Raw genomic sequence first — 12,473 nt, 5'->3', positions numbered from 1 at the left:
ATTCAAAACGTTTGACTGTTATATTTCGGATTCTTGCGTTTCTATGGCAGACATTGTGAAGGTGTGTGTTCTGTGGACATTTAACCGGCTCTGCTGGTGAGGTTTCTGGTTTCATCCTCTCTCTCGTCCCCTGAGAACTGTGTACAGCTCCAACATCAATCTCTCTGGCAGGAAGTACCCCTCTCTCGTGTGGCTGAAGAGGAGGGCACGGCCGTTATAAATCACCACTGCTTTTCTCCTAGGGAAGAGTGTGAATATTAATTAATGTGGTGAAACAGTGACCCTTGGGCCACAATTAATTTCAATTGAGTGGTGCCAGCGAGAACTCGTACAAACAGCACTCCAAGGTTATGATGTCCCTGAGGTATAGAAATATTCCAGCTTCCAGATTATACACGATTCTCGTGATGAAAAAGAAAGTGCTGATTGAAATGTCGCCTCCTTACAGATTTAGCAGTGTCAGGCGCATGGGAACCACACTGCAATTGCTTACAAATTAATTATTAAAATGCGCATTGAATTCATTCCTCAGATGTCCATGAGCTCTGAATCATGGATAAAGTGGGCTACACAAGGGCACAATATTTGTTTGCAACAATTTTGCAGGAATGATCGTTATCTAAATGACCTTTTGTAATAGGGGAGAATAAAAGCTTGAGCCTTCAGGAAGCAGAATGTTTGCAAGAGGCCGTGACACTTTGCACTGTTAACTAAAAAGAACATTATTTCAAACAGTATAGAGTATCAGTGTGTTTGATTTGTTTTTTTCGTAGTTATAAGCTTGTCATTGCTCACATATATTAATTAAATACATGTAGCATTGATATTATTGACCATATTTTTGATCTTTTATTGCATATCTTTGGTGGCATTGACTCATTCACAGGAAATTGTGCTATGGGTGGTTGAAATTATCTAAAAAAAAATGTTTTCAACTGTAAATAAGCTACATCTGGTTAACGCTGAAGTCTCAATTCATTTTTTACCAGGGCTGTTATCACTTTTAGGACCACATTAAAGAAATACCCGCTCTGATATTCAGATTAGTGGCAGGTTTCAATGGTCAATTAACTACTACGTGCAATCTTAAACTGCACTGCAATGTTTTACTGTCACAGAAAGTTAGAATTTTCTATATAGTTATAACAGTAACTATAAATGCGTGGATTTGGGAAGCATCACTGTTGCAGAGTAAATCACACATTACAAACAAACAAACAAATAAATAAATAAATTTAAGACATTATGCATCTCATAAAAAAATACAATACATAGACGGTGAAAACATACTATTGTAATTTTAAATGAAAGTACAAATTAGATCAGTTTTGCGTGGTTTATTCTAAATAACCTTTCTGAGATGCCCTGATATTACTAATTTTACTGAAACCGAAAACCACCCAATTTATTTATTGACAGCTCTCCTGTCCCCATGTTGAGAGAAATCAGAACATGCTACTCTATTACTAAAATAAATATGAATATGCATTAATTCATCTCACTCACTCACAAAAAAAAATTAAAACACAGATTCAGTATTCCTCAAAAATAAAAAGTAACTAAGTAACGTAATTAGTTACTTTTTATGGAGTAACGCAATATTGTAATGCATTACTTTTAAAAGTAACCTTCCCCAACACTGGTTACAGCTCGAATCAGACTTTTGACGTACTCGAAAGATGGTGAAGTCCAGAAGACGTCGTTTATCCTCCATACCGCAGGGCGGCGCAGTGTCCGTGAGTTCACTTGTGTTCCGGCTCAAAGGTTGTTTACATCCTCGTGTCGTCAGTGCTGTGAGGCCGTAAACTTCTACAAGCGAGGATCAAATAAACCAAGTAAGATCACACTTTCTGGTTCATATGTTACATATGAAACGTCAAATGCTAAAACGTGATGCTTTTATCTCTCGTGTGAGTGTCTGTCTTATCTAATGTAGCAGAGACCGGAGATAGTTGTCGTGCATCAGTATAATACATCAGTATTACATAACATACAATAAATACAGGTTTTGAGTCAAACTGTCCAATTGTACAAATGTTTTTTTTTCTCCCTTTTTTTGTAGAAGTGGTTTGGTATTAGATGTGACAAACACCTAGTTCAATATTGTGTTGACTCACAATAATTGTGTCAAATATTATGAATTGTATCTTGTATTTTTGCTGTAGATATTGGTTAAACAACTACAGTAAAAACAGCTTTTCTGTGCGGTTATTTCACTGTTTATTGATTACATAATTTTGGACAAAATGATATTTCGAATTATTTTTTTTTACGTTTCCATGTACAAAATAACTTCTCATCAGAGTTCAGTATAGACACTCACACACACACACTAATGCGGACAAACCTATGAACTGGTGTGAATTTAACACAGAGCAACATTTTTGCAAATGTATACAAAATTGCACAAACAAACCTTAAACTTTTTCACAACAGTAGCCTTTGATAATGTCTAAATATATGTCCTAATGCAGAAATAATAAGTAATTACGAAAATCATATTCTGTTCTCAGCACCTAGGAATTGCACAACTTATTGTCTCTACAACATAGTACATATTATTTTTATTACTAATCTGCCACCAAACATTTGGTTTTAAATGCATTTGCTCTATTTTAAATTAAATGCTGTATTAATTGAAAAATAATATATTTTATTTTTTAATAGAAATCAATAGTGTTTAATTTAGAGGTGAATGTTGTTTAATAGCATGAAAAAAATAGAAAATATTAAATAAAAAATATTATTAAACTAAAATATAATACATTAAATTTACTGAAATAATATGTAATGCTTATTGTCTTTGGGCAGTTTTGACTGCCAAGATCACAAGTGTGACCCAAATTTAAAAATACCATGAAAGAATTTGATTCGCAATCATTGTATGTTTTTCTGCAGTCATGTCGTACACGTGCATCAGCTGCCGTGTGCAGTTCTCTGATGGGGAGGTCCAGCGGGCACATTATAAAACCGACTGGCACCGCTACAATCTAAAGAGAAAGGTTGCAGACATGCCTCCGGTCACTGCAGAAAACTTCCAGGAGCGAGTGCTGGTGCAGCGGGCGGCAGCCGAGCAGCAGAGCCAGAGCAGCGGACAGAGCTCAGCCTACTGCACCACCTGCAACAAGAAATTCTCCACTGACAATGCTCACAGCAATCACATCCAATCCAATAAGCACCAGCAGGCTGAGAGGAAAGCCCTGGCCGCCGCCCAGGAGACTGTCCAGCGAATGAACGAGAAGAATCTGGAGAAAGGGGCGGAGCTAGATAAAGACGCACAGAACGAAGCACTTCAGAAAGCACTCGGGGTGCAGCAGAGACACACCCCCTCTAAAGCCACAGAGAAACGGGTCACAATGCGGCCAGACAAACCACCTCGGCTGCAGTGGTTCGAGCAGCAGGCCAAGAAGATCACAGCGGAGGAGGGTGAAGAAGAAGAGGAGGAGGAGGGTAAGAATGATTTACAATAAAACACACTTTTAATTTCAGTTTTTGAATTTAAAACTACTGTATTGACATGATTGTGTTTACATACAATATTGCCTAAGCATTATACACAAAACAAATAATGACAAGGAAAATAAAATATTCAGTATAATAGTAACAAATAACAATAAAAATTGTATTCAAGTAAGGTACTAAGTAATGAATAAAAATAAGATAAAAAAAATCAACAATATAACTAACAAAAAACAGTAAAAAAATATTAAAATAAGGTGCTAGGTAATAATAAAAATAAGATTAAAAATAATAAAAAATACAATAAATAAAATACAATAAAATCACTGTGTTGCCTTGCCACTGTCACTTTTGGCTTGCTCTATTATCTCCTGTCGAGCTGCTTTACACCTGAAATTCAATTAGTTCCATAATTGATGAATTTTAAAACATAAAAGCTGCAATTGTCATGTTTAATAATATGAAGCTGCTTTGAAACAATCTGTATTGTAGAAAGTTCCATTTAAATAAATCTGACTGGTTTGCTTTGAAACGGCTAATTAAGTATCTTTGTTTTTCTTTGAAGAATGGGAGGATGTTGATGAGGATGAGGATATGGATGGTGATGAAGAAGAGGAGGAGGACTCCACATCTGGGGCAGCTCTGGCCCCCGGGGCAATCCCAGTGACAGACTGTCTGTTCTGCGGACATCATTCACACTCACTCACCCGAAACATGACACACATGTCCAAAACACACAGTTTCTTTCTCCCTGATATTGAGTTTCTGGTGGACCTGAGAGGACTTATTTCATACCTAGGTAAGCCAGAGAGAGAACTGAAGTTATGAACATTTTTTTTTGTTTGTTAGAAGTTGTCTTTCAAAATATTTCTGGCATTAATCAGTATGTTTCTCTGTAGGAGAGAAGCTTGGTGTTGGTAAGGTGTGTTTATGGTGTAATGAAAAAGGGAAGTCATTCTATTCTACTGAAGCGGTTCAGGCACACATGACCGACAAGAGTCACTGCAAACTATTCACAGATGGAGACGCCACACTTGAGTTCGCTGACTTCTATGACTTCAGGTACACAGACATTTGGAAAAAAATCCTTTGAACTATATATTTATATAATATTTAAATGTGAGCAATAATCATTGTCCCTCTAAACATACAGGAGCAGTTATCCTGATGCTAAAGATGGAGATGATGTGGAGATGAAGGATGGTGAACTGCCTGATGAAAAGGCTGTAGAGTTTGATGATGAGACGCTGGAGCTCACTTTGCCCTCAGGTACTGATGGACAGCTATATTTACAACATTATGTTATGACATTTAATTGATGTTTAGATAAATATTAAGCATGCCAGGAAATATTTGCATTTGAAGAAGATTTACACCTAACTGATTCCATCAGGCTTTTACTCTTGAAAGTAAATTTCTCCTGACTTGATCATTTAAATCGAAATTGAAATGCATATAAAACCAATCTTTGTTTTTGCTGTGTGTTTCAGGTGCTAAGATTGGCCATCGCTCCCTAATGAGGTACTATAAGCAAAGGTTTGGTGTTCAGAGGGCGTTGGTTCCAGCTCATAACCAGAAGGCTGTTGGTCGAGTCCTTAAACAGTACAAAGCACTTGGATGGGCAGGAGACTTTGGTAAGTTAGGTTTGCAAAGTCAGGACTGTCAAGAGGGGCCCAGTAAAGATTTTAGTGATGGTCCAGGCAAGGATTTATCCAGCATTTGGTTTTGTAGATGTGGCAGATCATGTGGCTCTTCCTTTCCTGATCTTTGTCTGGTGTGTTATTTCGGATGGTTTACTTTATTTCTACACCACTTCCTGTTTAAACCGTGTCTTCTCTTGGAGGTAAAGGCTTTGTGAGCCAGCAGCAGAAGGACATGCAGTATATGCGGAGGATGAAGTCCAAGTGGATGCTGAAGATGGGCATGAACAGTAACGCCACCAAACAGACCCATTTTAGAGCTCAAGTCATGTTCTAAACCAATCAACCTTCAGCACTAGTAGACATTCAACTTTTCAGAGTTCATAGCCGTATTCTGTGTGTTGATTCAGCTGAGATGTGAACTGCTGCTAAGGTGGAACATCATACATGAATGTTTAAGGCAACATCCATAGTGTATAAGGAAACATTGTGCTTTAGATATCCAAATCATGGAGATTCAAATTATGTGCTTTTCCAGCATCAACATGAGATTGCTGTTCATAATGACCTTTATTACCATTTCCAAGTTTAATACTCCTCGTAAAAGACAAAACATTATGTAGAACAACTTCAGATTTATAATACTGTATAAATTATCAATAAAACGAGCAATGCCTGATTTGATGTTTGGTATTTCTTTCAGAAAATAAAGATAAAATATTGTCAGTTAAAACTTACACAATTTTATTGTTGTATAATTTGTGTGGCAGAAATTATAAAAAAAGGTACAATAATAATACAGGAACCAAATGCTTATCCTCTGAATAAATGTGCGCCATTGTACTCCTGGCCGATAGACCGCGCTGTTTCACCTTGTAATCCTGTTGCAGAAACTCAAAGGTCACGAGGAAGTTAATCATAACATTGAATAGACCTGTCTTGAAGGAAAAAGATTAAAGCAGCACTATGTAACTTTTTCTGTTCAAAATGTGCAAAATGTATATAATGAGCGAGTACATCATGAATTTTTTCAAGACGCGTTTCTGTCTTATTCCGAATCACTACGGTACACTTATAAGTACTTATATTTGGACTATTGTAGCCTGGTCGGGTCGTCACCGCTGCGGAGTAACACATACCTGCGTGAATCGCCATAGACATACCGGTAAACTTGGAGAAGTAGCTCAGGTTGGAATGTTCTTCCTCGGGATGTGTGCAGTTCTGTTTATTAACCGCTAGAGCGCCAAACGTTACATAGTGCTGCTTTAAGTGCCTTTGTGATATAATGTGAAATCAGCTGAAACTCCCGTCACTTCTGACACAGTAGGTTTCCTACCCAATATGTTTTGTCTCCAGATTTTGAATGATAATTAACTGAAGGATCAAAGCACCAGCATGTATTTAAGTCAGGTGTATTAAATCTGTTAACCCTTTAATGTAACATGCAGACAGAAACCATGGGAAATTGCGTTTTGTAATTTTTTGGGTCAATATTTTGTCGTTATGAGTCTCTACCAAACGGTTTGCTGCCCATCAATAATGTTGTTATAATTCTCCAGTGACGTAAAAGAAATAAAAGACTGTGTTATATAGTAATATGTCTGAATATAATATATAATATCATTGTTATATTCTGATATAAACTTTATAGGTTTGTGTTCTGATACATTATTATTATTACTTTATTCTGCAACATGTAAACGGATTGCCATCACCAGATTAAAATATGATTATTGTATACTGTGATCAATGAAATAGATTTGCTGGTGCATTATTTCAACCATTTATTCCTTAACATCCCTATGCTGCAAGACTGAAGTTATTGTCTGTCTGTCTATTGAATGATAGTTTTAAACTAAAACTTAAGTACAATATTTGCAGTTAGAAATGTAAGTAATCTGTGTCATGTTCTCTCCACCACAGATATGGTGATCTTCTTTGAGAAGTTTGCAAGACTTTCTCTGAAGTCCACTTTTATTTGGTCACTGTGCCCACAGTACAGCACTGCTCTCACTACAGTAGGCAGAGCTCTGATAGTGCGCTCCAGCCAGCTGATTCAGCATCGCTATGTGCACAGCAGAGGGTTGGGAGCCAGTCCAGCCAACCCGGGTGCTGCCCCACCACGGTTACCCTTCTCCAGGGTCACACAGGAAGACCTTGCTTTCTTTAGAACACTGCTGCCTGGAAGAACCATCACTGATCCAGACCTGCTGAAGTCCAGCAATGTAGACTGGCTTAAAGCAGTGGAAGGTGAACTCAATTTGCATTTCCTAAAGAATAGTTTCAGAGTTTTATGTATGTTCTATCTAGAAATGAGTGCTTGTCTCAGTTCAAACGTTTTCAGGAAGAGTTTAAAACGGTAAGTTTGTTAAATATTATTATGATTTAAAACAACTGTTTTTATTGTAATATATATTAAAATGTAATTTATTTCTGTGATCCAAAGTTGAATTTTCAGCATCATTACTACAGTTTCACGTGATCCTTCAGAAATAACTTTAATATGCTGATTTGGTGCTCAAGAAAAAAAATCCTTGTTATTGTCAGTTGAAAACATTTGTGCTGCTTCATATTTTTGTGGAACAATTATTTCAGGATAATTTGATGAATAGGAAGTTCAAAAGAACAACATTTGTTTAAAATAAAAATCATTTGTAACATTCGAAATGTCTTCACTTTCACTTTTGATCAATTTAATGCGTCCTTGCTGAATAAAAGCATTATTTCTTTCAACCAACAACAACAAAAATAATTTAAATGGTAATGTGTTTATATGTGACATATAATATGATATAAAAACATAAAAGATGAAATCAAGCTAAAGATTCAGCAGATTCTAAATACAATCTACAGATAGTATTTAGTACTGTTTAGACACATTAAGCATAGTGTTTGAGAATCAGTAATTAAGATTAAAAGTGGCAATATTTTAATGAATGGATGTGTTTTTCTTGAAGGTAACAGTGAAGTACTCCTGAGACCCAAAACAACTGAAGAGGTCTCTCAGATTCTTAGGTCAGTTTTCCATGATCACATTGAATTGTACAGCTGTATTTTGTTACAAGAATGGTTTTATCAAATCATCCAATGTTTTTCACAGGTACTGTAAATGAGCGGAATCTGGAGGTGTGTCCACAGGGAGGAAACAGGTCTGGTTGGAGGAAGTGTCCCTGTTTTTGATGAGATCATCCTTTCCACTTCTTTAATGAACTTAATGAGTCATCACATTCGACAACATCTCAGGTGTTCATATACCGTATATGTGTTTGCTAGATCACCTTGTTATCTATTATAACTTTTCATGAAGCACCTATCATTAGAGACAAATTTAAATATAAATAACCAAGTCAAAATCGTTATACCTTAAGACATTTCTTAGAAAGAGAATTGTTTGGCTTCCAGGTATCCTCACTTGTCAGGCAGGCTGTGTGTTGGAGAACCTGTCTAACTATCTAGAGGAAAGAGACATCATCATACCGCTGGATTTAGGGTTGAAGGGAAGCTGCCATATTGGAGGGAATGTGTCCAATAATGCAGGTGGTCTGACTGCTGCGCTACGGGTCGCTTCGAGGGACAGTTCTGGGCCTAGAAGTGGTGAGGTCCTCCAGTTTAACAGAAATGAACACCAACATGAGACACTTTACAACTGTGAATGTGTGATTGATCAGTGGATCTCAACCGTTTGCCACTCCAAGCCCCAAATTACATTTGAAGGCCCCGTGACTGGTCTAGTTGTTTCTTATTTAATTGATGAGGATTTTATTAACTTTTACTCGCAGTTTCTACCTGATAAAATATTTTAGAGGTTGACTCAGAAGAAACATGGGGAAAAAAATGTCCATGGAATTATAATGTTTTATTAATTTATATGATGTTTCCAGATCTAGAAATCACAATTTTGAAAATCAGGCTGCCTTATAAATCCATGTTTTTCAAGACAGTGGCAAACATAACATTTCTCTTTAAAGAAAATAAAGTCGTTGAAAGAGTGAATTAAAATAAGAAATATCTTGATTTTAGTTGTTTCAGCATATTTTATTGATTTTGTTTTCTTGTAAATCATATTTAAGTCATCTTGAGGCACCCTTGAACATCTGCTGAGGCCCCCTAGTGGGCCCCGGCCACTCTGATAAATGATATTCCATCGAAAAACACAAGTGTCATAAGCATATATTTTTTGCTCATATGATTATTTCAGATACTGTTTGATGAGAATAAACTCATGCTTTTGTGGTAGACTTGAATCAATGAGAGGTAGAAATCATGCTCTTTTTATATGATGAGAAAGATCTAAATGGCTTTAAGTTGTATTCTTGTATGTCTTGCATTTGTAGGTTTTGGCATATGGGCGGATTTTGAACTGCCTGGCCACACTTCACAAGAACAACACTGGTTATGACCTCAAGCAGCTTTTCATTGGCTCAGAAGGGACATTAGGAGTTATTACTGCAGTTTCCATCCTGTGTGGCTGCATCAACTTATTGCTGTTCCCTCTGTGTCCTGCAGGGTGCTCCAGCTTCCAGCAACTGCTGGAAACATTTCAGTGTTGTAGAGGGATGTTGGGAGCGGTCCTGTCTGCTTTTGAGTTTTTAGATGCCTCCTGTATGAGCCTTCTGGAGAAGCATCTGAAACTCACCAACCCCATCACAGGTAAACACTAGTGTCATTATTGTTACAAAGACAACTTTGGGTATCTGTGTTCTGAAAGTCGAGATGTAAAGGAAGTAGTAACTAATTCTTTTGTGACACATCCAAGTGAGGTGGATAATAAAAAAAAAGTAGGGTGGGGACTTTGAATGCGAGCTTACAGGTCGATTGTAAGAAAGGGGCGGTGTTTAAGCAGACTGTATGATTAGAGAAGTCCAGCATATATCACCAGAGAGAAGGCTGACCAGAAGATTGAGTTATGATATTGTAATTAAAAATTATTAAAAAAAAAACATGCATGGCTGAATTGTTCACAATAAGATCAATAAAATGCATTTAGAAAACAGATATATGCCAACTTTAGGTTGGTAGATCTTTTAAAAATATTGGATAACCCTAAATTCTGTTTTTTATTGGTCTTATTGGAATGTGTTGCAGAAAGTCCCTTTTACAGACTGCTGGATCCAATGCCACCCATGATGAAGAAAAACTACACAACTTCCTTGAGGAGGTCATGACATCATCTCTAGTGACTGATGGGGACCGTTGCGACAGAGGCGACAAAAATTAAGGCACTCTGCTCACTTGTTGATTAGCAGAATTCAACATGTTTTTGAATTTGACATTTGTTCTGTCTAGAGCTGAAGATTTTGTGCCATACCTAGGCATTGTGGTCTTTGAGGGAGAGAGTCACAGAAGCTCTTACACACGAAGGCTTCACCTACAAATATGACATTTTCCTCCCTGTGGAAAAGATCTACGATTTAATCCAAGACATGAGGGGGCACCTTGGAGACATGGCCAAGAATGCTGTAGGCTATGGACATGTTGGTATGGCTACCTTTTTTGTCTTGCTGTAATTGCTGGACTGTTTTGAGTCTGAAGCTGGATTTGACAGATGTTGGCAAGTGTATGTTGTCTAGTGTTTTAAAGTCAGTTCAAATTTTTGAAAGCTGTCTAGTGTATTTTTGATCAAATAAATGCAAGACTGACGACTTACAAAATCATTAAACAATCTTACCAACACCAAACTTTTGAACAGCAATGTACTTGTGTACAAACCCTTAAGCAGATCCCCTCAAACCTTGCCATAATTCTTTTGGTGTTCAGTATTTCTTTTTGTTTTGTTTCAGGTGATGAAAATATTCATTTAAACATCACTTCCCCCTTTAAAGACCCCGCTCTACTGGCTGCCATTGAGCCATATGTCTATGAGTGGACATCTGAATAGAAAGGCAGCATCAGTGCAGCGCATGGGCTCGGTCTGAAGAAGAGAAATTACATTTATTACAGTAAACCTTCAGAGGCTATCACCCTCATGGGCAGCATTAAAGCCGTGCTGGATCCTAAAGGCATTCTCAACCCGTACAAAACACTGCCAGACAACATACACTAATAGTTTAATGGTTTTTATGATTTATATGAAAAATCAGGTTTTTATTTGGCCACAGTTTTATTGTAATACTGTCAGTGTATTGAATGGACTGTAAAAGATCACACTCAAAGTATTTAATTTGATCAGTCTTGTGTTTTATTATTATGGCAGGTTGGCATTCCATATTTTATAAGTCTTGCTTTAAATCTACACTGTTTGTATCTTTTGGTCCCCTAGCGGTTGAAGCTTAGAATTACAAGTTACGTGCGGAGGAATACTGTTTTGGTAATCGCGTGAGTTGTGCTTAGGCTCCGCTAGTCTGCGCGGATGAATCTAATGGTTAATGGTTACAGATAATCTGTGCGAATAAAACTAACATTAAACTCTTCCAAAAAAGAAAATAGATATTCACAAAATATGCCTTGTGAGCAGGTAAGTCATTGTAGTTTTGACCAGTTGAAATCAGTTGTTTTAAAATAACGCTACCAAAGTTAGGCAACGCTGACATTAGCCATAACCATATCTATTCATAATGTAACGGTGGAAACTATTACTTGGCAACGCTGTTTATAGGCAAATAGACCAAAGAAGTAACTGGTTTAGAGGTTGGCATTGCTACCAAGAAAAACTGTTTTGTGAGCCTAATCAGTGTACAGCAAACGTAATGCTATGCAAACTATGTTGATTCGTGTTCTATTGTGGGCAACATTGCTCTCCCTTTCCCTTGCTAACTCTTTTCCTTTCGACGTTACAAGCTACCATTACCTACTTCCACTACATTTAATAGTAGCTAGTGATGGCGCTTTCAAACCACTGCTTCGTGAAGCTTCGAATCCATCGCGAAACATCTTGTTTTGAACTAGATTCGGAGCACATACCTACCTGCCAAAGTCCTGTGATTTTCAGTAAACTAGGCTTCCTTATGTCTTAACTGTTTCGAGACGTGGAAGTGGATCTATGTGGACCCATGGACCGTGAACCAGTGTCTGAGTGGTTTTTACCTGATCTCGGATCAGTTTTATACATTTGTAGACATTTTGAGTGACATTTATATAAAATTAAAAGGAAGTAGTTAATAGTCTCTTAAACCAAGCCTGCTTAACCAACCTCTCCTTAAAACAAACAAAACAAGCCCTACAACTAAGTTAAATTACTCATATTATACAGACACAATGTTATTTCTTTATTTAGGGATATGACAAACAAGCATGGACAATTGATGAAAATATACATAATTATCAAATGCTTACCATAGTGATTTAGGCTAAGGCAAAAACATGTTTAAGATGATGTGTGTGTTATGATGTTTTTGTTATTTAAATTTTGTTGATTTAGAAGAAACCACAAAGAAT

At 37.0% G+C, this 12,473-nt stretch overlaps 1 protein-coding gene and 1 pseudogene across 3 annotated transcripts; both read left to right on the top strand.

Annotated features, from left to right (window-relative positions):
- Positions 1-1,688: 1,688 nt before the first annotated feature.
- Positions 1,689-5,778, top strand: LOC107690011 (zinc finger protein 622-like). 3 transcript variants are annotated; one of them, XM_016488254.1, is made up of 7 exons: positions 1,689-1,835; positions 2,899-3,450; positions 4,073-4,258; positions 4,359-4,521; positions 4,613-4,728; positions 4,950-5,093; positions 5,303-5,778. In XM_016488254.1, the coding sequence occupies exons 2-7, from the start codon at positions 2,901-2,903 to the stop codon at positions 5,434-5,436; spliced, it is 1,293 nt and encodes a 430-aa protein (XP_016343740.1). In that variant the 5' UTR covers positions 1,689-1,835; positions 2,899-2,900; the 3' UTR covers positions 5,437-5,778. The 3 variants fall into 3 exon arrangements, with proteins under 3 accessions (XP_016343740.1, XP_016343736.1, XP_016343730.1); XM_016488250.1 differs by having other exon boundaries at positions 4,070-4,258; XM_016488244.1 differs by having other exon boundaries at positions 4,025-4,258.
- A 415-nt stretch (positions 5,779-6,193) lies between these two features.
- Positions 6,194-11,243, top strand: LOC107690311 (D-2-hydroxyglutarate dehydrogenase, mitochondrial-like; annotated as a pseudogene).
- Positions 11,244-12,473: the final 1,230 nt, after the last annotated feature.

The sequence above is a fragment of the Sinocyclocheilus anshuiensis genome, unplaced genomic scaffold, assembly GCF_001515605.1.
Source record: "Sinocyclocheilus anshuiensis isolate Anshui unplaced genomic scaffold, SAMN03320099.WGS_v1.1 scaffold785, whole genome shotgun sequence".
Classification (NCBI taxonomy): Eukaryota; Metazoa; Chordata; class Actinopteri; order Cypriniformes; family Cyprinidae; genus Sinocyclocheilus; species Sinocyclocheilus anshuiensis.
The sequence above is the reverse complement of the archived record's forward strand: the minus strand, read 5'-3'. Positions and strand labels throughout refer to the sequence as shown.